Consider the following 27,637-nt stretch of genomic DNA (forward strand, 5'->3'; position numbering starts at 1 on the left):
CATCTTCTCTAGTAAGACTAGCTAGCGAGCCTAAACCATTAAAGTGTCTCCATTCCCTCCTACCCTGCAATTTGCTAAAAGTCCAGGGCTTTCATCACTTTATTGTTTTACTCTTGCCCTGTTGTTTCTCCCTCAGAATCAGCTAACAGTTACCCATGACCCTGGGTAAGAGGATGCTAACAGTTACCACTCTACTGGACATATAACACGAGCATTCTCACTACTGCCCAAGCCAACTGCATGAACTTCTAGAAGTTACATGCTCAAACACTCTCGATCTCAAGAACACAGCTGCACCACACGCAGACTCAAGCTGCTGGCGAGCAAGCCTTCCCTGCCACCTAATGCTTCAGAGTCTCAGGAGGACACCACACTGATCACACAAAGCACCAAACCCAAAGCAACACAAGAAGCTCTGGAAACAGAAGCTGGATGTGTGGGTGTGACGTGCCAGGGAATCGTCAGAGGATGTGAGGGGGTGGGGATGGCCCAGCACGACACAGCACATGGCAAGCATGCAGACACAGAGTCAACATGCTGCTGCAGGGTGGTAGGGTAAGTGCCCTTCCAGAAGAAAGTTACATCTCCTGACAGACCGCGGCTTTACTGAACCAAACAACTATATTAAAGTCTATTTCTACAACCAAAAATGAGTGGCCCCACCATTTCATAGCCCTTGGTATCTGAAATGTGGCTGGCATGAGGAAGATTCTGTTTAGAGTCATTGTAAAGCCTTTACAGCAATGGGCACTTTTTTACTGGCAGCTGTGTTCCTTGTTTGTTTGTGCTTTGAAGCTTTTCTGTGACATTAACTCGCACCGTAAACCTGATTCGCTATAAGTGAATGTCTTCAGACTTGTGTAAACATCACCAAAGTCAATGTTAAGACATGCTGATCATGCATGAGGTGAAGGTCTGCCTCCAGCAGCCATCACTCCCATGTCTGTGCAACCCCTGGACCTACGCAGCTTCTCCTCTGCTCCTTAGCCAAACAGACTAACATGCTCCAGACATGTGTCCACATGGAATTATATGATATATGTTATTTTATGGCTGGCTTCTTTTACTCAAACACTTTCAAGGTGTGTTCTAAACATTCCAGCATGTACTCAATGTATATTTACTTTTAATCAGACACCACTGTTCATTTTAAGAATGCACCATGCTTATATAAACGTTCAAGCAATTCCTACTTTGGTGATCCTATTAATAATGCTTCCATGAATAATCATTCAAATGATTTGTGTGGACATATGTTTTACTATATTCAGATATAAGTACATATACCTGTAACTACTCATATACAAATACAAATAGTAACTACACATATACAAATACAAATGTAAAACTTCTGAATCAGATGAAAACCTTTGGAGGAGCTGCCCAGCTGTTTCCCAAAGCTCCAATTCCCATCTTGGAGTTTGAGGCTCCCATTGCCCACACCCTTGACAGCACCTGCTACGTTAATACAGCTGTCGCAGTGGGGATCAAGTACTAACTCACTGTGGTTTTGACTTGCATTTCCCTAGTAACTAATCATGGTTTTTGTGCTTATATGCACATGGCACATGTGTATTTTCCTCAAAAACATCTTTTACCCACTTTCAAATATTATGTTGTTAATTATTGAGTTCTAAGAATTCTATTTTCTACTTCTTTGGTATTTTTAATGGTCTTTTAGCACATGCTCTTAAATGTTTCCTCTATCAAAGAAAATATTCAAAGCTGCCTTTTTGTGAATTGAGGGAGAAAAAAAGACATGTCTATCTGCCTAGAGAAAGGACACAGTAGGCGTGGCCTGTTGATCTCTGCCCAGCTCCCTACTGCTCACTGCCCCCTCAGTTCTCAGTAGCAAAGCATCTGAGCGTCAATACATGATTCAACCTCAAGATGCATATGCACCCTACAAGCCTAGCTGTGACTGTCTGAACGCTGATGGGTCAGTGTGAGAAACCTCTGGCAATGTTTGTAACTGTCAGGAAAATGGGAGGAGGTACCGTGAGCCTGAGCTACCTGAGAAACTGAGACAGGTCCAGAGAAGCAGAACCTAACACGAAATGTTAGCATCAGCTCTGACCTGGCTGCCCATGGCTCCCACAACAAGAAAAAGACAAACTAACACTATTTAGAGTCATGCCGATGCTTCCCAAACTTAACAAATCTAACCAACCCTGGCCTGAACTAAATACCAAAATTACAGGGAAGCCCTTGACTCCTAGGCAAGAAGAGCAAATGTCTGCCCAGGTGCCTAAATTTCACAAACAATGACACTTCTTTTAACATTCAAAATACAAAACAGCAAAACAGATACTTGGAAAGAAGGCAAGATTTAGATTAAAGACAAGCAATCAGCTATGAAGCTGCTATTCAAAAGATCCCAAGAGGAGCTATGCAGAAACCTAGTCACTATGCCCACTCACTCTGAAACGGGCTACATTTACTTTCCTTCACACAGAACGGAAGCCTGGGCTCGAGCTGCAGCAGAAAGGCTGCTGACTGCCGGGTGCGTTCCTGCAGCGCAAACCTGGTAAGAAAGGACCCGCTCGCATGGAATGCACAGTCTAACAAAGGGGAGTGAACTACCTGTGGTTTCTAGTAGTCTTCTGGGCCAGAAATCAGGGGAATAAACAAAACCACGGCCCATCACATTTGAAATTCTAAGTCATACTTTGAGGACTTCAGAACTACAGAGATTTCAATGTACATCCAGCCCACTAGTTTTTTCCTAAGATTTTTTTAAATTATGCATTTACGTTGGGGTGGGGATATGTACACCAAAGTACAGTGCCTGTAGAGCCAGAAGAGAGAAGCAGATCCCCTGGAGCAGAAGTCACGGACAGTTGTAAACTGCCTTATCTGGGTGCTGGGAATCTCAGCACTCAGCAAGACTACTGAGCCACGCCTTCAGCCACCGGCCACCAGTGTTTGCTCCACAAATGAGCAACACTGTTTGGGGTGAGAGGATTTTGCACCCTAAACCACTACATCCTGGCAAGAGCAAATAAAAATAGATGTTTCTCTACTGAGAAATGAAGAAATAAGCCAAAAGCATTAAGAGTCTATAATCCCAAAATAAAAATTGGATTCATTCAGAAAACTCAAAGAAATCATAAAGAAAATATATTATGGTTAGGAGTAAGTTTCCAAATTAACCAGATAGTAAAAAACAATAAGACTTAAAAAATAATATTTCATATAGGCCAGTATTTATGTAAGTATTTATGTAAGATTAAATTCGTGTGTGTGTGTGTGTGCGTATGTGTGTGCGTGTGTTTGTGTGTGTGTACGTGCGTGTGTTTGTGTGTGCGTGCGTGTGTGTGCATGTGTGTGTGTGTGTAATGCTGGATCCCATCAACAGAGTATACTTTCCCCTCAGAACAAAAGTAGGGACCTACACAACACCTTAGTGGAGCAGTGCTTCCATTGTGTACAGTGCGCCAGGCTGAATCACCAACCGTGCCCCAAAACAATGAAAATTTAAAAGATCCTTGGAAAAATTATAAAAGAAGCAACATATGACCTCCAACTGTGAAATGCAGAAAGCCAACCAGACACAAGGCCCTGCCGTCTGGGGAAGGGAAAACACATCTGGCCATCCCAATACATCTGTGGCACTATTATGAGCTACAGGTCACTAGGGGATACAGTAGGGAGAAAAGAATTCCAAAGAACTCGGTGCCACAGGATCTGGGAAATGAGCTGGAGAACAAGATAAAAAACAAAAAGGGCAGCAAGGTAGGAAGAAGTAGGAAGCACGGTGCCCCGGAACAGGAGAGCAGGCGGCATCATGGGGAGAGTGGGCCCTGAGCAGAGAAAACAGTGCACGGATGACCACCAGGACAGAATCTGCAGGGGGAGGCACCAAAAGACTGTCGGGAACCTCACAGAACACAAGAGAGAATCAGAGACGCCAACACGATAGAAGAGGGTCCGCTGCTATGGAACAAACAAAATGGCAGCAGATGGAAGGAAAGGGCTCACTGATAGTGAGGAAAAGTTCTTCATTGTTGCTTTTTAAAGACATGAACTAGCCAGGCGGTGGTGGCGCCTTTAATCCCAACACTCAGGAGGCAGAGGCAGGCAGATTGCTGTGAGTTCAAGGCCAGCCTGGTCTACAAGAGCTAGTTTCAGGACAGCTAGGGCTGTTACACAGAGAAACCCTGTTGTAGTGAGGGGCAGCGGGCAGGCCTGTTTTTCATCCTGCCCAGCTCCCGGCCCGGCTAGCTCAGTCGTGGTGCGGGAGAATTATCTGTATTCTGTCAATCATGTATTTTAATAAAACGCTGATTGGCCAGGCAGACAATATAGGCGGGAAAGCCAGACAGGAAGTAGGGGTGGAGCAAAGAGACTGGGAGTATTCTGGAAGCAGAGCTCCCTCAGCCACTCCTGCGCAGAACACCGAAGAGGCAACATGTAAGCTGCCTGTCACACTGAGAAAGGTACTGAGCCCATATGGCTAACATAGATCAGAATAATGGGTTAAGATAAGTTATAAGAACTAATAAGTAGCCTGACCTAATGGGCCAATCAGTTTATAACCTTATGGAGTCCTGTGTGTGATTTTCCTTGGGAGTTGCCGGCTATGTGGTACTGGGCAGGAATGGAAACCCCAACAAGCCGGCCCCCTCATACTACACCCTGTCTCAAAAATAAAAAAAAAAAAGGCATGAACTAATATGAACTAATATGATGTGGACTTATGGGAGGCAGTATCAGTCTGAATGAAGACTAGTTGCAAAACTGAAATTTTTTGTTCTGATATTTAAATACAAGTGGGTGGAGGTAAGGAATGGTAAGTGTGCCCATGACTACAGACAGTCTATAAAGTTTCTATACAGTCTTTAAAAGTCTCTACAGCATTTAATAATAATAATAATAATAATAATAATAATAATTTAAAAACAGAAGAGGGGCTGGGGGAGGGTTCAGCAGTTCAAATCAATGGCTGCTTTTGCAGAGGACATGATTTGGTTCCCAACACTCACATGGCAGCAACCATCTTTAACTCCAGGTCCAGAGTATCTGGCGCCCTCTTCTGGCCTCTTCAGGCACAGGATACACATGGTGCACATACATACATCCAAACACTCAGAACACAAAACATAAAAACAAGCAGGGGCTGTAGAGATGTCTCATAGTTGAGAGCACTTGCTGTTCTTGCAGAAGACCCAGGTTCGTTTGTCAGCTCCCACGAGGCAGCTCACAACCAACTCCAGTTCCAGGTTATCCAATACCATCTTCTGGCCTCCATTTTTTAAGTAAATAAATATTAAAAGGGGTAGGGGATGTGCAGTAGACACTGCTGAGGGAGTGTGATGACGATTATCGGGTATCAACTTGACTACCTCTGCTGTGGCAATATCTGCTGTAGAAATAAAGTCTGTCTGAAGACCAGAGGGTGGAGCTAGTCACTAGCTAACCATAGAGGTCTGGAGGTCTGGACAGACAGACAGGAAGTGAAATAGCTGGGCGGAGAAAGGAAATGATATGGCAAGAGGAAACAGAAACTCAGTCCCTTTTTGGCTGGAAAGTTGAGAGGTAAGACGGCTGTGGTTTGGCTCCTTCATCTCTCTGATCTCTCAGCATTTTACCCTATATCTGACTCTAGGCTTTTATTATTAAGATCTGTTAGAACTAGTGCAACAATCTGGAATGAACTACAATCCAGAAATAGAGGGCACACCTGCCAGGTGTTTTACTTGGTTTGAAAGTGGGTGAATCCACATCTAGTCCAGACCTTTGGGACAGGAAAACACACCTCTGATCCAGAGCTGGAGGTGGGATGGCACATCTTTAATTTGGGCCACACCTTCTTCTGGAAGTCTATATAAGGACATAGAAAAAGGAAGATTTTGCTGCTTGTCCTGGCCTTGCTAACACATCCATCCCTTCACTGGCATTAGAGTCTACTTCTTCAGGGTTCCAGCACATACTGAAGGGCAGCGGACACACCCAGCCTTGTGGGCTGAGCAGCTACTGGATTCCAGGACTTTCCGTTCACAGACAGCCACTGTTGGATAAGCTGGGAGTGCATCCTGGAAGTCATTCCAATAAATCCTAGAGAACCTTGACTAAGGCAGGGAGGAACAACCAGAGTTAGGAAAGACAGGAGCAATGGCTGGAGTTGGTAAAGACTGGGGTCATAACCTGGCACAGGCACACATGCCTGGAATCCAAACACTTAGAAATTAGAAGCAAGAAAAAAATAAGAAAATAGTAGGCCAAAATCCAACTATTTACATGAAGGGGTTACATGAATGGAGGAAGAAAGGGGAAGGAGAGGAAAGGACGAAGGGAGGAGGGATAGGAGGGGCAAATAGGAGTTCTGGGTCTTACCATACTCTAGGCACTGATGTGACCCAGCAGAAACAGCAGTTCAAGGAACGGGGCATCTCGTCAGTAAGAACATTCTCTTCCGTGCTGCTTTCATATGCATTAATGTCAAATGTATCTCAGAAAGGGACGGTCTTGTAAAGATTAACAAGCCACTAGGGCAGGCTTCCTGTAAATTCCATTCCAATTCTTCATCAATTTAAAGTCACTATCCTAGCCAGGCATGGAGTATAAGCCTGTGATCCCAGCACTGGGGAGACTGAGAAAGAGGGATTGTGGGCTAGCCTCGTCCACCTCACAAGATCTTATCTCTTAAAAATGACTTAGTAATAATCTCTCATCTGTCGTTTTGAGTATCAGAAAAAGGTTGCAGTTGACAATCACGTAAAGTCTGTGGTCAACAAACTTCATTCGGCATCATCAACGTCTCCAAAACCAGGAGCTTCAGCAGTACAGCACAGACTGTACTCGGTGCACAAAAGCACCAGAGATACCTGCTCCCAAAGCACCACCTAGCACACCAGACTTCCCCGACTGCACATCCGTCTTCTGGGGTCTGTAGCATAGCAGATACGAGACTGGCCTTCCAGGGAAAAGTCCAGGTTCAGATCTCAGTTCTCCCACTCAGCATCTACCTACGAGCAAGGGCCTCACTCCAGCACCGGGAGCTCACATTCTCACCTGGGAGAGGGGTGAGGACTAAATGAGCTAAAAAGACTAGGGAACCAGAAAGGACTAGGTCAAGGGCAGCTGTGGACACGTGCTCTTCTGGAGAACACACAAAAGTCTTACAGGTTACTAAGCAGTCTGTAAGTGACTTAAATTTTAGCATCTTTTCAAGCAATACACTCTTTCTGTTACAATCTCGGCAAAACCCTCCTTTATATGTCCTTGTCACGGTACTGCCAAATTTGTCAGGTGCCGGGGGGGACATTTTTATGTGACTGGTCTTAAGTGAATTCACTCATGGGTCTTTTCCTCTATACGAACTCCACATTCTCAGCTAGATCACAAGATGAAAGCAGCAACAATTAAGTTTGTTCTTAATACTCTCCTTTGGAAAACTTGTATTACACCGACATCAAACAGCTTTATGTACAAACTACTACAGCCACGCAGTAGACTTGCCACCCACAGTGCTGAGTGCTCATGCAGGACACAAACATTAGCACCAGGCCTCATCTCTTCTTGGAAGTGACTTAGTAAGAAAAGTCTTTGACTACAGCAAAAGGGTTTGCCTAAGATGCCCTATTCCACAATGAGAACGCACACTGGAATCATGCGTGCGTGTATACACACACACACACACACACACACACACACACACACACACACACAAAGAAATCCAGTTTCAGTACTGCTACAAGACTGTCTTCTGACTTCACCACACTCCATTCACACTCTCTTTCACTATTCTCCTCCCGCTGTCAATCAGGAGGGCATCCACAAAGAAATGCTCAATGTTTCTCTTTCAGGACAGGTTAGGAAGAGTCCAGTCTTCGGCCAAGATAAAGCTATGGCCCTACAACTGTACAGTGACCAACAACAGTTTACAGTGAAGGTGACCTGGAAACATAACATTTTCTAGTTCACAGGAATCACTCCTTCAACTTGTTTAAAAAAAATAATGTCAAATGAGTTTTAATATGATATCTAATTAATTCCAATAACTTACCTGTCAGCAGCTTCAATGTCGAAGCAAAACCTTCTGTCGATGGAGTCGGTATATCTTTTGGTGCATTCTTTCAAAAAGAACACCTCTCCATCCCCCTGCAAGCAAGCACAATGCTCAAATCTCTGTACACTGGGATGGTCCTGCAGGAGTCAAGGCTAACCCCTTCACTCCGTGCACAGAATGCCCTGGTGCGACCCTGCAGGAGGCAAGGCTAACCCCTTCAGCTCTGCAGCCACTCTGGTCCTTTCCTGAGGTTCTCTAGTTATTCCTGATGGCAGCACTGGTAAGCAGACTTCACAAATGCTAACTGCAGGAAGATTTACCAGCAGTGCCCAGGCACTCAGTGAGGGTCCACCTGTCGACACGCTCTTTTGTAAAGAGTCAAAATTTGCTTTAATATCACACTATATTACACCCTGTGTCAATACTGGCGTGAGCACTATCAGCCTATAAACCATGCAACTGCATAAGGACTGACCTGAGAGCACACAGGGCTAGGACCACAGTGTGTACCCACTAACCATGGAGCCAGTCGGTCTGAGCAGTACTCCTGCTTCCTAACTGAGCTACCCCGGGTTTCATGACATTTTTCCCCCTTTGTCTCTTGTCAACAGCCTCCCGAAGACCTTAGAACGGGGATAGAGACAGAAGCAACATGGTAGCTTAGCAAAGAGCAACACTAAGAAGTCTAAGTCCAGAAACCGAGGCTCTGTAAATATTTTTAAAGACCCAAGGTCACAGCTACATCCTATAACACATCACTTTATCATTTGGAACCTAAAACAGAACATAGTCACTTGGTAGAAATGCCTTAGAAACTGCAAATTCAGGCTAATGCTTCAACCCCTGCCTTCTACAAGCGACAGACAGCCTTGCTCCTGCCTCTTCTTGGCAGCTCTTTTCTACGTCTATTATTACAGAAGGCTCCTTCTTCCAGTCTGCTTTAATGCCCGCTTATCTGTCTGTCTGTCTGTCTGTTTCTGAAAGAAACAAAGTTATGTGGATAGATGTCAGCTTAGATTAATTGTGAATTCACATAAGTAAAATGTCAACCCAACTACCCACCAGCAGCAAACTGACCTGCTTTCTTAGAGTGCGTGGCCAGTCACGCTCGCGCTAGTGGGCCAGGGCTTGCTCTGGGCACCGCAGGGAGGCCACCTTCCCTGCACAGCCAGACCCTAACATCTTCCTACCAGGTTTGGCTCTGTCAGTCCTCTCTTAGAAATGAGCAGCTAGTTAAACAGGGAATAATCACGTGAGAACTCTATGTGCCTAACTAATGAGAAGGAATTCATTAGAGATCACTTCACCTTCCAGTTTTTGTAGACTGACTATACAATATGTGAACAGGCCAGATCTCCTACAAAAATAAGTCCTACATAATTGAGTCACAAAAGGTTAATGCAGCAATTATCTTTCTCTTCTGAAACAGTGACATAAGAACTCTAGTGTTCTGTTTTAAAATCTAACTGTAAAGGTGCAGGCATGTGGTTTAGAAACAAAACAAAGATTTTAATCCTAAAACCAAATTTCTCAAAGTTAATATCAAATTATTAAAATGGCAGGGCCAACAAGTAGCTCTCATAAAAATACAAAAAGTAACATCAAGTACTTACCAGTTTCCCCCCAGATCTGTGCTCAAACGGGATCATGTTGAATTTCTTGGCTGTTTTCCGATACATGCAATAGTGTTTGACCCAACTGGACCCAAATGGAGCTGGCCCTTCAACAAAGCACAGATCTTTGTGTTTTTCCTCATGAGGAGGCAGACATGCACCATGGGAGCTCATTACTGCACAGTTCCGCCAATCAAAGCACAGAAATGCCGGGGCTGACAGAAGGGGGGACTACAAGAGACAGGAAGCCCCTCAGAACACTGCGAGGCCTGAGTTTAAGACATTTTCAGTAGATAACTGTGAGCTAACGTCACATGGTAATGCACTGGGGTGATTCTGGGGCTGACCTGAGCTCAATCCCTAGAATCCCCAGCGGGAAGGGAGAGCCAGCTCCTCCACACAAGCTCCCCTGCAAGGCCTCATCCACATTCATGCAATAATAATCATCCTTGGAAAAGATAAACTTCCAGTGTGCTAGAAAAACCAAGAGCTACTCGGGAATTCCAGGTTAGATGGAGGAAACAGAGCATCCTGGCGCCTCCAGCTTCGACTCAGGGCTCAGGCGGCACTACCACTCCCTGAATCCTCTCTTCCCCAGCCGGCCAATGTGAACGTCAGTGAAGCTGGCCACTTAACCAATGAAAGGAAACTGTGAAGTGCCCTGAGCAAAGCTAAGGGTGAGAAGAAGGGAAACACTCAAAATGTCTGATCAGTTGAAGAATTCAACTCAGAACATTGGATGAGATTTTGTTTCTTTAATTTCCCAGCTAGAAACTCCTCTAAACTGAACCTGACACAGCAACTGTGTAATGACTGGACCATCAGTCCTGACTGGGTGATGGGCGCCACCCCCACACGGGATTCACAGAGCTCTCAGAAGGTTAGATCTCAAGGCAATAGGGTGTGAGAACGTCCAAGTCCATGAACACATGAGGCCAGGGTTGACATCAGGTATCTCCCACTATCACGTCCACCGTCTCTTCTGAAGACAAGGCCTCTCATTAAACCCAGAGCTCGCCATTGCCTGGACTGGCCCGCCAGTGAGCTCCGAGGACCCACCCATCTATCGTCTCTACCTCTGTAAGGAACCAGGGTTAGACACTCGTGGCTACACCCGGCTTTTTTAGATGGGTGCTGGGATCGTAACTCAGATCCTCGGGCTTATAGTGCAGGAACTTTACAAACTAAGCTGTCTCTCCAGAAAATAAGTTATTTTAAAGCAAAGCATCCTTTACACGTGCAGCAATCTGCTTTTCCACTTTGCTCCACTGTGGTGCAGTCACGGGACCCTTCCCAACCACCAAAATTATGAGCCAAGTAAACCACTTGGCTAAAGTACCAGCCCTCAAGTCCTTTGTTATAAGACACACAAAACAGACAAGACAACATAAAATGACTATAGGTCAAATACTGCTATGCAGCAGTATTTCTATATCCATCTACAGTCTTCTAAATATCTTTTAAAGATTTTTATATTTAATCATGTGCATGAGTATATGTGAATGGAGAACCAGTGACATTAGATTTCCCTTTAAGAGTTGTGAGCCACAAGGCATGGGAGCTGGCGCTGCACCGTGGTCCTCAGGAAGAGCTGAGCCATCTCGTTAACCCTTTCCTAAGAACTTCGTAGAAAACAACCTATCTCAGAATAAACTGGAAGAACAAGATGCCCCTGCTGACTTATATGAGTGGTAGGGTCGTGAGGAGGTAGGAGAAGATGTAGAGATGTGGAGGCAGGAGGCAGAGGCAGGAAGGTACCGGCAGAGGAGCAGTCACAGCACTGGTCGGAACTGCTAAGGACTGAGAAGAGGAAAGAACAGAAATGTGCTGGTGGCAGGGTCGCCCCTGGAGGTGTGCTGGCAGCCTTAGCTCTCTCAGGAACAAACCCCAGGAACACGACATGGCAGCGAGGCAGCATGGCCAAAAGCACCACCCTGAAGCCAAGGCAGAAATGTGTGCAAAGGGGCTGGAGAGACGGCTCCGCAGCTAAGAGCACTGGCTGCTCTTGCAGAGGACCTGGGTTTGGTTCACAACCACCCAAAACTCCAGATCCAGGGGACTCAGCACCCTCTTCTGACCTCTTTAGTCTCCTGTTCATGTGGTTCACACACTCAGCACATCCATCCATATATAAAAAAATAAATAAATAAACATGTTTTTATATTTAAATATACCTTCAAGATCACAGAGGGCAAAAAAAGTATTGGGGTAATTTCCCAATTATCAAGTACTGTAAGGATTCAAATAAACTTCCCAGGTGTCAGTGGGGATTTTGATTCTCAGATACCGGAATCTCTGGCCTCTCCAGTCTTAGTCACAGCAGCGCAAGGCCTGCACACACCCTCCTACCCGCCTTAACTCCTCCCCAGTTACCACCAACAGTACAGAACACAAAGTATGTGCCACAGAAACCGCTAAACGTGCTGGTCAGAAGAGGAAGAGAAAAAGTCTGGAATTGAAGCCAGCCTGGACTATGCAGGGAATTTAAGGCCACTTCAGATACACAGTAAAACACCTCAGTGTCAAGGGAGCTTGCATGTGTACCCCACAGATGCAGCGCCTTGGTTTGGTGTTGATCGTTCTGCTCAGATCTTCTCGCTGTGTGGGAAGCTCTTCTGAAGGCACAGAGCACAGATTGTATGTATCACAGACTTTAACCAGCCACTCAGCCTACTTGGGACATGTCTTACTTTTCTCCTGGACATACAGGTAGCCTTCTGCTGTGAACTGGCTTGCTCGCTTGTGGTCCTTGGGATTCTGCCTGATTTTATTCATAAGTTCTTCCACTTCTGACCTGGTTCCCTCAAATCGATTCCGTGTCTGAAACAGAAAACACACCGATAAATTCCACTTCTACGATTTGTGTGTGTATTTTAATGACTCTGTGTAACCAAAATCAAATCTGCAGCACTCAAAAAATCCTCCTCTTTCCAGTGTGTCTCCTTACCGAGATTTCTATTCAAAGACAACAAAATCGAATGGTGAACTTGCTAATGTAGAAGAGAGGCTAATGAAACAAGCCAGCTACTTCAGTGCTCAACACCAGAGCAAGTCTGTCCACCATAAAACTCCCTGGTCCTGTGACATCTTAAACAGCAAACAAGCCATAAAATATCTATCTTCCTGGGGAAATAAAAGGTGCAGGCAACAGGCAATCTGGCCCATGCAGTTACTGCTACAGCAGCAATGGAGCACTAAAAATCTGAAAATAACAAAAACTCAGTGTCCATTTTTCCAGACTGTGGTAACTACAATAGAAAATGACATTTCTTCCCCAAGGAAGTGAAGGAGGAGGAAGATCTCACCAGCAAATGATGTTCACGCATGCATCCAAAGATGCTAATCACATTTCAGAGACCCAGGAGACATGGCTGCCAAGATCTGCCGAGTGAACACTCTGAACGCATCGTGTGAGCACGAATCACCACAACCCAGGTTAGAGACACTTGTTCAGCCAGACTCAAAACAACTGTGCTAACACCCAAATCTGCTGGTGTGAAACTGCAAAGGGCCAGACAGAAAATTATTATTGAAATTTCCCTCTCTACTCCCTACTATGAGAATGGTTGTCAAAGACCATAAGGGTGAAAGAAAAGCAAGAAAACATGGTGTAATGGTACATTTCACCTCTGGAAATGGGGAGGCTGTAAAATGAAAACTATTTCCAGAAATGATGAGCTAATACGGAAAGAAAAAGGCTTTGTATGCGCTTTAGCAAGGCCAGGCTTGGACAGGGCAGTGGCGGTGGTGCACACCTTTAATCCCAGCAGAGACAAGCGGATCTCTGAGTCGGAGCAAGTTCTAGGACAGTCAGAGCTACAGAGAAACTCTGTCTCAAAAACTCAATGTTTCAACCCCAGAGAAGCTAAGTATCGAGGAGAACCCTAAGAGAAACATACATAGATCACCCGGGAAGGTGAAATAGACAAAACCTCCTGAGAAAATTGGGAGCAGAGAGAAGGAGGAGAAGGAGGGGAACAGGGAGGCAGGGAAGAGAACTAGAGGGAACAGGATGGTCGAAAAGGGGGAAGGACAAAGAGGGAGAACAAGGAAAGAGATGCCTTGATTGAAGGAGTCATTATGGGGCTAGCAAAATACGGCACTAGAGAAATTCCCAGGAATCCACAAGGATGAACCCAGATAAGACCCTAAGCAATAGAGGAGAGGGTGCCCGAACTGGCTCTGCCCTGTAGTCAGACTGAAGACTATCTTAAAAGTCAACATAGAACCTTCATCCAGCAACTGATGGAAGCAGATGCAGAGAACCACAGTGGAGCATTGGATTGAGCTCCCAAAGTCCATGCAAGGAGTGAGAGAAGTGAGAATTCGAGCAAAGAGGTCAAGACCATGATGGGAACACCCACTGAAACAGCTTACCTGAGCTAGTTAGTGTGAGCTCACTGACTCTGGCCTGACAGCAGGGGAACCAGCATAGATAGGGTCAAACTAGGCCTTCTGAACATGACTGACAGTTATATGCCTGGTGCAGACAGTGGGGTCACTGGCAGTGAGACCAGGATTTATCCCTACTGCTGTAACTGGCTTTTTGGAACCCATTCTCTTTGGAGGGATTCCTTGTTCAGCCTGGATATAGTGGGGAGGACTTGGTCCTGCCTCAAAGCAATGTGCTAGACTTTGTTGACTCCCCATGGGAAGCCTTACCCTCTCTGAGAAGTAGATGGGGGAGGGATGGTGGAAGGTGGAGGGAGCAGGAAGAGAGAAGGGAGTGGGAACTGGATTTGACATGTAAAATGAGAAAAGATAGGGGTTTTTTTTAATAAATTAGAATAAAAAATAAATAAATGCTCCCTTTCTTCTCCCCATCTCCAGCATTTCCTATCTCTGGGTCTATTGTACTGATTTCACACCAGTTCATTTCCCTCACTTCCTCCATACATGTGTATGACAGAAACAGTCTGTGTGCATGCGTGCATCCTCTGGGACTTCACACACAAACTCCAGTTATTTGTGCCGACATCCCAGATGTCATACAGGCGTCCAGCGAGCTACTAGGCATGCGATCCTCCAGCCCCTTATCCTATGACCTCTGCCCAGGAGCCGATCTTTCTCCAAAGGAGCCCTGCTTCTTTCAATGGACGGCAGCATCTAAAATCCACAACCTGGTCCAGGGTGCTCAGTGCTGCCGCTCCTTCTAAGACTTCTGTGCAGGCAGACACAGACAATACACATGCACAGCACATGCAGTCACTCATACACATTACCACACATATACTCCTTCCCTTGTACACACGCACTCACACTCTCTTCCATTACCAAACACACACACAAAGAGAAACACTATTCTGTACTGTAAAAATCCGTAATCTTTATACCAATAAAAAAACTTCATACCAATAAGTCGACTCAGAAAGCCTCAGAAACAACCAGAACAAAACTGAGAGATATTTAGAGAGCCAGCTGGCATCAGGAATACACTGGAGACTAAGAATGGAGACAGTTCCCTGATGACTGGGTATCCTTGGGTTCCTACAGACAGAGACAAAAGGTCCCCTTTCCAGAAAGCTACTTGCCCACTTCTGCACAATAAAGACTGAGTGTTGTTATCAGACGTGTATGCTCTTAGTTCGCCAGCATATGTACAGGTCACTGTGTGTCGTTTGCAGGGTAAGCCTGTCTTTGGGCTCTGCCTACCATCATCTCATGACGCGATATGACTCAGTCCCCTGGCATGCTGGGTCCGTGGGACTTATTTCGGTATATATAGCTCACTGTCTTCCTCTTCCCCATAGATACATTATAAAAGTACTTCTCTCCATGAGCAAGAGATGTGAGGATAGTTTGGGCAAATCCTAGGAGACTGATATGTTTCTGTGTAACGGCAGAGCCTGAGATAAATCCAGACGGCTTCATGGGCAGGTGGCCAGCAGTCACATATGGGCTGTGCTACACGGTCTTGTTGTAGGTTCATGTTCTAGTATATGATGGGTTGGGGGGAGCTGCCTAGGGCAGGATTTCAAGCAACTCAAGCTGGTCTCAAACTCAGTATATAGCCGGATCCTCCTGCCTCCATCCCCCCGCCCCCGGCGCTGGAATGACAGCAAGAGCCCTGCGCTGCACTCTAGATGGTCCACCATCTTGGAAGTCCGCATTGTTTCTCATGTGGACTCCTAGGCTTCCATTTTACATCAGACCCACAAAGCACACACCAGACCTAATGAGGGATTCTCATCTGATCAGCCCTGAAGCTGATGGATGAAGTCTGGAAAGAAGAGGTTAATTCTGCAGACATAGACCCACTTGGGAGCAAGGGTGATTTTATAATCTAATCTTCTCAATTGCCGCTCTTTTCATAAACTGTTTTACAGCCTGCAAGATACTCTGAAAAAAATAAGTTATTTCATTAAAAATTCTAGTAGGCTGGAGAAATGGCTAAGTCAGGGAAGTGCCCGCTGTGAATCTAATTGCACCCACATGAAGGTGGACGCCATGTCTGTAGGCAGCAGCAGGAGGGAGAAGTGGAGCTCGGGGGCTCTCTGACTGACACCTTAGAGCACCAGCGAGCTCCACATCCCATGACAGACCCTGTCTCTGACGCCAGGGCAGAGAGCGACCGGGGAAGACACAGGTGTCGGCCTCACACAGACAAAAAGTGGTTCTGCTACCTACACCAGCAATCCGAGGGGACTAGGACTCACCTGCACACACAAACGTGCATGTCTGCTTCAAGTTCTACTACCTAACTTCTAAAGCAGACAACCACACCACGCAGACACCCACACGTGTGTGCTGTCCGTCACAAGCATCACCCCGGGCCTCACAGACTCTCACTAGCTCTTCGATGAGAACACAACTGATGAGAAAGGTCTTGGCCAGAAAAAGCGTTTGTCACCTAAGAAAAATCTTTTCTCTTTAGCTTTCTGCTGTATGTATGGATGGAGCATACAGGATGTGTGTGTGTGGGGGGGGGTGTCATATGTGTGTGGAGGCTGGCAAACCACAGTGTATGGAACAGTAGTTGGAGAAAGACCTTAGTATTGGCCCCAACTCGCTGGAGACATGATCCCTGGCTGTTTGTGCTGAATTCACAGGCAAGCCGCTCCACAAGCAAAGGTCCTCTACTCTCTACCTCCCCCTGCTGAAAGAGCAGTGGTATTACAGACGCAGGCTACCAAACCTGGCTCTACATGGGCTCTGGGGATTCAAACTCAGGTCCTTCATCTTCTCAGCATAAAAGATTCTTAGAATCCCTTAATCTCATTTTCCAAGATCAGACGGAAAGCGCACATTCCACAAAGGACGGCAACGAAAGCAAATGGTAGCCGAGTACACTAACACATTAGTGAACATGCCTAACATGTAGGGACGCCATTGCACAAGCCAGTCTGGGAAGGAAACACATGACTGACAGTTAACATCAGAGCCAAGCTGGAATGCTAGGACAGCAGTTTCTTACACAAATGATTCAGCGTTGCCATAACAAAGTTTACCATGAGACCTGTCCCCAGAAAGCCCAGGAAGAGCCTCCAAAGGGGAGAATTTCTTTAGCCTCCATAAGCTAAAGAGAAGATTGTTATACCGCGATCTGACCACTGGGTGGCAACAAATCCATACTTTCTCAGTACCAGCCTGGCCCTAAAGCTTGGACAGCAGACAGAGGCCCAAACATCTTTTAAATGCCAAGGGCTTTCGTTTCCTTACATTCTGAATGTTGATCTGTAGTTCCATTTTGTAGTGATTGAAGTCTTTGGAAAGTTCATGACCCTGATGATAGAAAGTGAACATTCCTTGGAAAAAGGACAGCATCTAAGACAAAGGAGAAAGAAGCATTAGTGCACACCAGAACCTAAAGAATAACAGAGAAAATACGAAGCACACGTAACTCCCAACCATCTCCCTGTCTGTCCTTTCACTGATAGAAAGTAGTTTCCGAGAAGTCACAAGAACTTCAATAATTGCAAACGCGTATTACCGATCCATTGTTCTGTCCTGAAAATGCAGGAGGTTGGTGCTCACAAACATTAGCATCGGTAAACAATCTATGCAATGTTCTCCAAAAACAACCAATTCTAAGTCATCCACTTGTAGCTCCCTAGTCAAGAGAGTCCTGATGGTCACTGATAACTGGAATCTGAGCCCTGCAGCAAAGCCAGCACACAGGAAGGTCGAATCAGTTCAAGCAGCTTCCAGGTGCTGTCGCGGGTGTTTGGGGAGTGCCCAGGGATGAGAGCTGAGGGCTTAGTTTTCTACAACTCCCAGCCTACCCCTTCTCAGAGGGCAGCAGAATTTTAAAATCTTGAACTCATTTTTTTTCAGAGTGCTGAAAGATACACGCACTAAGAAGGAGCTGGTGCAAACGGCCAGTCTGCACCGACACCCGCCAGTCACTTGTTTGGTGACACTGGAAAATCACTGAGTTCTCCCTTCCACGTCTGCCTGCTACACTGGGTGGCATGAGCGCCTGTCTGAGCCACTGTGTGGAGCGAGGGTGAACAGGGCAGCACTCAGAACAATGATGTCAACCAAGAGTTGACGTCATAACCATACTTATGTGCACAATATCTATTTCAGCGTGAAAGGAACACTTTAAGGTTTAATTTCCTCTGATTCAGGTTGATTCTATCATTCAACTGCCTATATTTTTTTAAGTATTTTTGATTATTCCTTTGCTTCTCAACATGAACATAATAGACCCACTATAGTATTTGAAGTATAGTTCAATAAAGTAAGGAAGAATGCAGTCTATATTAAAATTATCAGACAATCTTTTGCTAAAACCTATTGTATGGAAGGCCATCTATACTTGATGAAGACGTTTGCAGCCACACCCTCTATATGCATATTAATACGTAAGTAACTGAACTTATTAGAAGGCACCTATATAATAACAAAACCGGTTTTATAGAAACACACAGGTGTTTCTAGGGGCTGGAGACATGGCTCTGTGAATACATTCTGCTCTTCTAGAGGAATCAAGCTAAATTCCCAGCGCCCATATTGAATGACAACCCACCTACTAGCCCACCTCCAGGGAGACCGACACCTCCAGCCTCCACTCTCACCTGCCCTCACAGACACAAACCCACACGGAAAATAAAGCTAAAATAAATTTAAAAACTAGTGTTAGTCGTTCAGAAGACTGCTTCAAAAGCTACAGACTTAGAAATCATGATAAATATTTGAAACAAAAGCACGTTTGAACAAGCGAGCTCACTTTAAAGACACTGAAAATTGGTATCGCATGAGCATTCGCTCTGTCAGTCACATCCACTGCAGCGGTGGAGGACGACAGAATCTGTGCTGGCTGCAGTGCAGGAGACCATGCATAGCAAGTGCCCCTCACAGGGGCTGTGCGGACAAGGCCTCCCCCTCCTCTAGATGCTTGCCTAGACTGTGACTGGCTCTGTGCACCCGCTCCAAGCCTCGCTCTGTCTCTCACTATTCACATACACACACTGTGACTGGCTCTGTGCACCAGCTCCAAGCCTCGCTCTGTCTCTCACTATTCACATACACACACTGTGACTAGCTGTGTGCACCTGCTCCATGCCTCGCTCCGTCTCCCACTGTTCACAGGGACACACTGTGACTAGCTGTGTGCACCTGCTCCAGGCCTCGCTCCGTCTCCCACTGTTCACAGGGACATACTGTGACTAGCTGTGTGCACCTGCTCCAGGCCTCGCTCCGTCTCCCACTGTTCACAGGGACATACTGTGACTAGCTGTGTGCACCCGCTCCAGGCCTCGCTCCGTCTCCCACTGTTCACATACACACACTGTGACTGGCTGTGTGCACCCGCTCCATGCCTCGCTCCGTCTCCCACTGTTCACAGGGACACACTGTGACTAGCTGTGTGCACCTGCTCCAGGCCTCGCTCCGTCTCCCACTGTTCACAGGGACATACTGTGACTAGCTGTGTGCACCCGCTCCAGGCCTCGCTCCGTCTCCCACTGTTCACATACACACACTGTGACTGGCTGTGTGCACCCGCTCCATGCCTCGCTCCGTCTCCCACTGTCCACATACACACACTGTGACTAGCTGTGTGCACCTGCTCCAGGCCTCGCTCCGTCTCCCACTGTTCACAGGGACATACTGTGACTAGCTGTGTGCACCCGCTCCAGGCCTCGCTCCGTCTCCCACTGTTCACATACACACACTGTGACTGGCTGTGTGCACCCGCTCCATGCCTCGCTCCGTCTCCCACTGTTCACAGGGACACACTGTGACTAGCTGTGTGCACCTGCTCCAGGCCTCGCTCCGTCTCCCACTGTTCACAGGGACATACTGTGACTAGCTGTGTGCACCCGCTCCAGGCCTCGCTCCGTCTCCCACTGTTCACATACACACACTGTGACTGGCTGTGTGCACCCGCTCCATGCCTCGCTCCGTCTCCCACTGTCCACATACACACACTGTGACTAGCTGTGTGCACCTGCTCCAGGCCTCGCTCCGTCTCCCACTGTCCACATACACACACTGTGACTGGCTGTGTGCACCTGCTCCAGGCCTCGCTCCGTCTCCCACTGTTCACAGGGACCCACAGCAAAGCTTGCTCTGCTACTCACAGGCTCCACAAACTCAAACTTCTTTCTTTCTTGGATCTCCTGGAGCTTGCACACATATTCCAGAGAGAGTTCGTAGAAGTGCTGCCGGGTCTGCTCCACTTGGAGATCTGCCTGTATTAAAACAGCTGCTGTTAGCTGAGCCAAGACAGGGAACCATCAAACCCAACAGCACAGGTCAATGAATCCCAACCCTTGGGCACTACATTCATAAACTTGTAGTAGAACATGTGACTGGTCGCACATGATTCACTCACGGATACTCTCCTGCCACGGGAGCATATACGGAAGTAAAAAATGATCCTCCCCAGACTCTAAAGAAAAGCGTCATGACCCCCAAAGACTGAAGATTACAGATTCCACTTCCTCATGGAACTGGGTCAAAGGTCCCACCAACACTCACGAGCAAGCCCTCTAAGGATGAGATGGGCCTGCCACCGTAGACTGTGAAACTCCACTTAACTCACACTGAGAGGAAGGAATGGAGGGAGGGAGGCAAAACATGGCAATATTGCCAGCATGGGTGAACTGTTAGGCTCTCATGATGCAATGCATCAGACACAGAAACACAGACTCCAAACACGTAAAACACCTAAACCAGCCAGGCAGAGTGACAGAAAGAACGGCGGTACTGCTGGGAGCCTTGGGAAAACCACAGCTTCACAGGAAACGGTTTCTTTACGCTCTGGAGACAGGTGGGGAATGGCTGCACAGCCAAGTAAGGCACTGAGTCAATGACCTTGTGCAGCTCAAGAGGCTAAGATGAACAGAAGACAACTGTTTACAACAGACTTCAGAAGGTTCTAAAAGCACGTCTAATGTTTGTCTAGTATTTGGTTAAAATGCTTTACGTAAAATAAAGTGTAAATGAAAGGTAACAAAATGAGAGTTTCTACCTAAAAACTCTTGACTGTATGTCCCCAGTGATCAGTCTGATTATCCACAGCCAACAGTGTAAGCCACAGCTGAAACCCTGAAATTGTGTTGAGCAGTTAAGAAACTTCAGAGCTCAAAGGGGCGACTCCTGCACGTTACCATCGCTGGGGATCACTACATGCAGAGCGGCTCGACCTTCATTGCTCTTCCTGTGCCCTCCCCTCACGTTGCTGGCCGCCTTCCGCCACCTACTTCAGCCCACTGGACGTGCAGAAACTATGGGGCCACCACAGTGCCCAGGTCACAGCTCGCTCACAGCTCACATTCCAGTTGTGCTTAGGGGCAAAGAATGAATGCTTTTACAAGTGTGAACACACTACAAAAGTGGTCAGCACGGTGTGAACACACTACAAAAGAGGTCAGGACGGTGTGAACACACTACAAAAGTGGTCAGCACGGTGTGAACACACTACAAAAGTGGTCAGGACGGCGTGAACACACTACAAAAGTGGTCAGCATGGTGTGAACACACTACAACAAAAGTAGTCAGCATGGTGTGAACACACTACAAAAGTGGTCAGCACGGTGTGAACACACTACAAAAGAGGTCAGGACGGTGTGAACACACTACAAAAGTGGTCAGCATGGTGTGAACACACTACAACAAAAGTAGTCAGCACGGTGTGAACACACCACAACATCACTGCTCAGCATGGTGTGAACACACACACAACAAAAGTAGTCAGCACGATGTGAACACACCACAAAAGGGGTCAGTATGGTGTGAACATACCAAAACAACACTGCTCAGCATGGTGTGAACACACACAACAAAAGTGGTCAGCATGGTGTGAAACCACTACTAGACTCTGTTCTTTAAACAAGAACTGAGAATGATGACCATATCTTTCTGTCCCTCTGCTCAGGGTCATCCTCAGCAACCTTAGTTAATCTCTTGAGCTAAAGACAATTCACTCAAGATGAGCCACACATGAGCAGCTTGCAAAAGCAAGGAGCATCCAAGACCAAACCTTCTCCTCTTTAGAGGCCTCCTCCTTTTGATGTGTACGTGCTTGCAAGAAGGTTGTTTCAAATGGGAACCTATTGTTTATGAAGAGTACACAGAACAAGAGAGAAAATATGCTCTACTGAAATGGAATTGAATCCACTCTTCTTTGGGGCCTCTCGCAGTTTAATGATCTTTGGGATTAGGAACACTTCATACAAACGACTCAGGCTGACAGGTAGTATTCTCAGCAGACAGGGACTGAATTTAAGCAAGATTGCAGCCTTCAAAGGGCTCACAACCATTGAAAGAAGCCATGCAACCATACACAGGAGGAGTAAAGATAACAGTCGGCCAGCAGAAGGGCATCTTCACAGACAGCGGACGGTCCTCTACCACATGGCCTGAGTAAATGGTTCAGGGACCGTAACCAAAGGAGGCAGACAAGTGGGTCTGGGTTGGAACACACTGGACAGGGGTTAGGGTATGCTCAGTAGTAAAGTGTGTGCCTGGTGTGTATTAGACCTAACTTCAATTACCAATGCATCAAATTAATAAAATAAAAACACCATTCTAAGCAGCAGGGAGAAAAAAATGCAAAGAGCCCCAGCAAGAAACTGCCTGTCCTGAGAGGGCGGTGCAGAGCACATGGGCCTGGGCCCCCGGCTTCTGGAGGCACCATAAGCAGGGAGGGGAGGCATGCTGCCGGACGAGGGTGCCTCCTACACCTACACCGTACACAGGGAACCTTAGGAACAGGTGGCTAATCAGAGTGACGTGGAGGTGAAAACTGACAGGAGGCATAGACATCATTTCTAAAATGACTGAAAGTGGAGAAATGAAGAAGAGGGGTGAAAAAGAGCAGCTGCTGTCCTTGTAGAACAGACTCAGGGGAAGGGGGTGGGGGAGCCGCTGCAGGGCTTCCTATGTAGACTGTAACAAGGAAAGAGCAAAGGCCTGTGCCTCAAGCATTGTAGTGAGGATTAAATAATATAAAAGCTATTTTCTCTTTATAAAGTATTAAATGTCATCCAAATGTCAAAGGTATAAGAAACACAAAAGAAAATGTCACTTGTAGAGTCAAACCAACAATACATGCATACACACAGTCTCTAAGTAAAGCACACAAGTTGGGTTTTACATTGTTATCATTTAAATATGTCAGGAGGTACATACATAATAGAACATGATGCCTAGGTTCGTGTGTGCTCAAGAACAAATGGAGGGAAGGCAGTTTGATGCTTCTGTTGGTAAGTCACAGTCCTCAACTGCATATCACATCATTGCTAATAAAACCCATGATCTGCAGCTGAAGAGACACTGGGTGTTCACAGGAAGGCACTGAGGTCCTCGGTAGCTGGGTGAGGATAGAGTGTAGATGATCGTGTGTGTGTGTGTGTGTGTGTGTGTGTGTGTGTGTGTGTGTGTGTGTGTGTGTGTGACAGAGACAGGGGGGTGTCAGGGGTGTATGGTGGGGGTGGTTCTGTGTGTGCAGGTGTGCACATGTGTTCTCCAGGGTAAAGAACGATTTTTTTCTGAAAAGGAAGTGCATACTGTTCCTGCATAAGTTCAGTTCCCAGCACTTCTCTGAGGCAGCTCACGACCACCTGTCACTCCAGCTCAGAGGACCTGTGTTCTCTCTGCCTCTGTGGACACCTGCACACGTGTGCACAGATCACCCACACACACATATATAAAACAATATACATGCATGTATTATTTTAAAAAAGAAATCCTGTAAAAGTCTATATCCCCTATTGTAAATAACTGAAGTTTCTGGTCAAGCCTAAGAGACGGAGGAAAATTTCGAGAAATTTAGAGAGAGATGGGGAAAATGAGATGTAAGATACAAATTCCTTTCTGCTTACATACTGCTTTCAAAACCACCTGTCTAATAACACAAGTGGAACAGAGCCACCCAGCCAACAAGAACCTCCCAAGCTCTCAGTGTCTGCTTAGATTAATGCTGCTATCGCATACAGAAAGCTGTGTATGAGCTCATTCAGTTCCGTTCACCAAGGAGACTGAAAGCCAAGAGCAGGCCTACCCCTGCAAAGAAGCATGTGGGGGGCTTGTTTGCGGGTCATTTGGTTTTTAGTTTTTAGAAACAGGGTTTCTCTGCGTAGCCCTAGCTGTCCTGGAACTCACTCTGTAGACCAGGCTGGCTTCAAACTCACAGAGATCTACCTGCCTCTGATTCCTGGGGGCTGGGATTAAAGGCGTGTGCTACCATGCCTGGCTGTATAAATCTTTATTATCCTGACATTGCTCCTGTGAAAAACTCAAAGTCTAAAATTTACTACTATGGACCGATACTTAACCAATGCTATCAAGTTTATTCACTGCTGCCTCATTTCACTCTATTCTTAATTCACTGCAGTATCTGTACTCCCCGTGTCTATCAATCTCAGGTGCACTGCACATATTAAAAAGCAATGTGAAAAGAATACCTCTTGCAGATGAGAGTCTTTCTTCCTGGCAGATAGAGTCAAGTGTTTATCAATTAGACTGTAATTCTTTTCCGTCTCCTTGTCAAACTTCTTCTTCTCTTCCTACAAAGAAAAGCCAGGCAATGGTGATTATACATATCACATAAATCACATGCACAGTTAAATCTGCTGGAGGCTACAATATGAAGAACGGCTAAGAGTAAAGCAAGGAGATGTGAAGACACCGGGAGGCAGGGCCTCCTGTCCCAGACCCTGCTGTCAATCAGAGTCAGCACTGGGACCATGAAGACACTTCTCATGATCTCTTCCCAACTCTGCATGCGCACCTGAGTCTCGTCATCTCCCTCTTCTCTCACAAATAAGGAAAACACGCAAGAGTGGACGCAAGCTTTCTCAGGACTTTGCTCAGAGATGAAACTCACGTTAGACAGAATAAGTTTTCCATACACATTTTTACTTGTGATAATCTAGAACATCTCAGGGAAGAAAGTCACCAACAGTCCAGCTGGAATATAACAATGCTCAGCCCAGAACTCCTACTGAGTTTCCCAAGCCACTCAGCACAGCATCAGTTGTCAACAGACCCCAACAGAACACTGACATACTCAGAGCAATCTGCTTGGTGTATACACTTCTCGGGGACTGCCTAGAGTTAGAATTTGTTTTGCTTTTGCTATGCAGGCATTTGGAAAAAGGAGCAACCCAGTGTCTGTGGCTGAAGATGGCAGAGCAGCCCCTGCTCAGCTGAATCCACATCTACCAAACACTTTAAGCCTATTTTAAATGCCTCTGTGGTGGTAAAACTATGTTCATCAACACTAGAGTCCCTCAACTCTCCACCACACCTAGGCACATCTCCGTCCTTATTTTCTACTTTTTTTCTAAATCAAAGATAGTGAACTACCCTAGACTTTTCTCTAGGAAGGAACGAAGGAAGGGGTGGGAAGGAGGGAGGGAGGGAAGAAGGAAGGGATTTCTGCATCCTGTCACGCATGCCCCCACTGCACGGAATTACATGTCGAGTTCTGGAAGCCTAGGCCAGCACAGCCTCTGTGTCATCACTGAAGATCACAGATCCAACCCCACACTGATGAAGAAGAGATTCAGAAATTGGTGATTCTTCCCAATCCTAATTACCAACATGAAAAGCCTTAAAACAAAAATTTCAGGGCTGGGAAGGGACCCAGGTTCCTCTCCTAGAATCCAAGCAGAGGCTCACAGCAGTCTGTAACTCCAGTCCCAGGGGATCTGGTGCCCTTTTGTTGTCTGTGAGTGCTGTACACGCACGGAGCACGGACGTACATGTGCACAGAACACCCATACGTAGAAAGTAAAATAATAACCTCCCCAAATGTGTGCCAAGGAGAGCCTAACTATTCTTCAGAATGATCTGGGAATATTTTGCTGTGACTCATCTGTAGAGAACCCATGGTCCATGGGTTGTGGGGGGCAAAGCAAGACACAGGTGGCTTTCCTTTCGAACTTGTCACTCCTCTGCTGAAACAGAAGCACTTAGTATTGAAGCCCTTGGTAGTCTTTCTCAGTGCACAGCATTTCTGTAAGTGTAAGGTGCTGAGTCCAGTTACAGCTGGGTAGCATCTTTTCTGTTTCTCCTATACTTGTCAACTACTTTAACAGCAGGAAATAAAGCACAAGTCACATCACTGCCTTCTTGTCATCCCCCACTGAGAAAGCTGACAGTATGGAGAGTGTATTATGGTTTGGACGGGTCCTGTCCACATCAATGTGCTGCGGACCTACAGGACATTCCTGCCACTCTCTCAGGATCCGTCTCTCCACTTAGACAGCAAGGGCAAGCCATGTCTCTGCATTTACCACAGCAGGTCCACCATGCACAACTCCATCGTAAGGAATAACCTTTGAGACTATTTTTGTTAGAACATACTTTATGTACATTTCTAATCTTGTTCAAGGTATGGTACCTGTGCAAGTCATTTAACAATGTAACACAAATCTCTAGCCCATGAAAGTTACTATTACCAACTAATTAAGATAATAAGAAAATGCAAGTTAGCAATTAGTCACCTATAACAACTGAACTTGTAGTTGTATTAGGTATGTTTTCAAGGTCAGAGATATAGTAGATAGACAGGTCATCTTTAAACACTTCAGAGATCTACAGAATATGGTATTTAAGATGTTTTAATAACATAGGTTCTTTTCTTTTTAATGACAATGAGACATGTTTGCTACTGGCAGCACCAATCTACTGGAGAGAAGATGATGGGCATCGAAGAAAGTCCACATAGAATTCTTTGTGGCAAAGGTTTGTCCCTGGTAAGAAAGTGCTCTTGCCCCAATGCTGACAGTATGCTGTACAAATTGGATAAGAGGACACAAAAGAAAGGAAGGACTGGCGAACTTTGCCAAGACAAAGTAGGACAGCTCTTCAGAATATCCTGTTTCATAGAAGAGTCTATCAGATATTCTTGGCCTACAGGTCAAAAACAGGTGTCCCAGTGCTCCAGAGGAACCCTGGGTGACTGTCCAGGCAACCAGCTATTTCTGTCAGTTCACATTTTTTGGAAGTCACTTACTAGAACTTCCTGCTTAGTCGGGTAATATTATTTCCTTCTTGGGTCTCCGAGGGAGTTGAGAACTTTACAGTTATAGTTTTCCTTGTTACCAGATTCAGAAAAGAAACTCATTTAACAGGTGTAAAGTGTATACGGTTGAGAGACACAAAAGATACGCAAGTTAGAATAGAACGTGAATTAGGTACAACTTTTGGACTCACCAAAATAGGATAGATATGGAGTATTTTCTCTGAATTATGAATTGTTAATGGACTAGTCACTGTTGATTTATTCATTGCCTGTATATATGGTATATAGCTATTGTACTTGTTGTATATAGTTTTTATGTTAGTTATAGCCTTCCTATTTAATTTTTAGACAAAAAAGGGGAAAGGTGGCAATATCTTGTTTGAACAAATGAAGCTTGCCTGAAGACAAAGACTCAGCAAAGTTTTACTTGCTTATATGATTCCATCCAAGTCACAGAACTGGATTCAGTGGCCAAAACCCCCAGCACACACACTCAGCAGCAGTGGGCATATGAGCTAACATGGGGGTAAAGCTGGGGATGAAAGAATATGCAGAACAAAGCTTTCTTAACTGCCTTATCTGGGAACCAGA

General features: G+C 45.9%; 1 protein-coding gene across 4 annotated transcripts in view; it reads right to left on the reverse strand.

Moving 5' to 3' along the window:
- The window catches only part of LOC125403063 (rho GTPase-activating protein 10), a 256,951-nt gene that overhangs the window by 127,136 nt on the left and 102,178 nt on the right, over positions 1–27,637 (reverse strand). For all 4 annotated transcript variants that reach the window (XM_085682154.2, XM_085682153.2, XM_048438228.3 and 1 more), the window contains exons 5-10: positions 24,480–24,581; positions 20,151–20,261; positions 17,284–17,388; positions 12,315–12,444; positions 9,625–9,731; positions 8,009–8,103 (exon numbers count right to left, since the gene is read on the reverse strand). In XM_085682154.2, the coding sequence (XP_085538280.1) occupies positions 8,009–8,103; positions 9,625–9,731; positions 12,315–12,444; positions 17,284–17,388; positions 20,151–20,261; positions 24,480–24,581 (650 nt within the window). The remainder of the gene's footprint in view (positions 1–8,008; positions 8,104–9,624; positions 9,732–12,314; positions 12,445–17,283; positions 17,389–20,150; positions 20,262–24,479; positions 24,582–27,637) is intronic.

This window comes from Myodes glareolus, chromosome 22 (genome assembly GCF_982192425.1).
Source record: "Myodes glareolus chromosome 22, mMyoGla1.1, whole genome shotgun sequence".
In the NCBI taxonomy this organism is placed as follows: Eukaryota; Metazoa; Chordata; class Mammalia; order Rodentia; family Cricetidae; genus Myodes; species Myodes glareolus.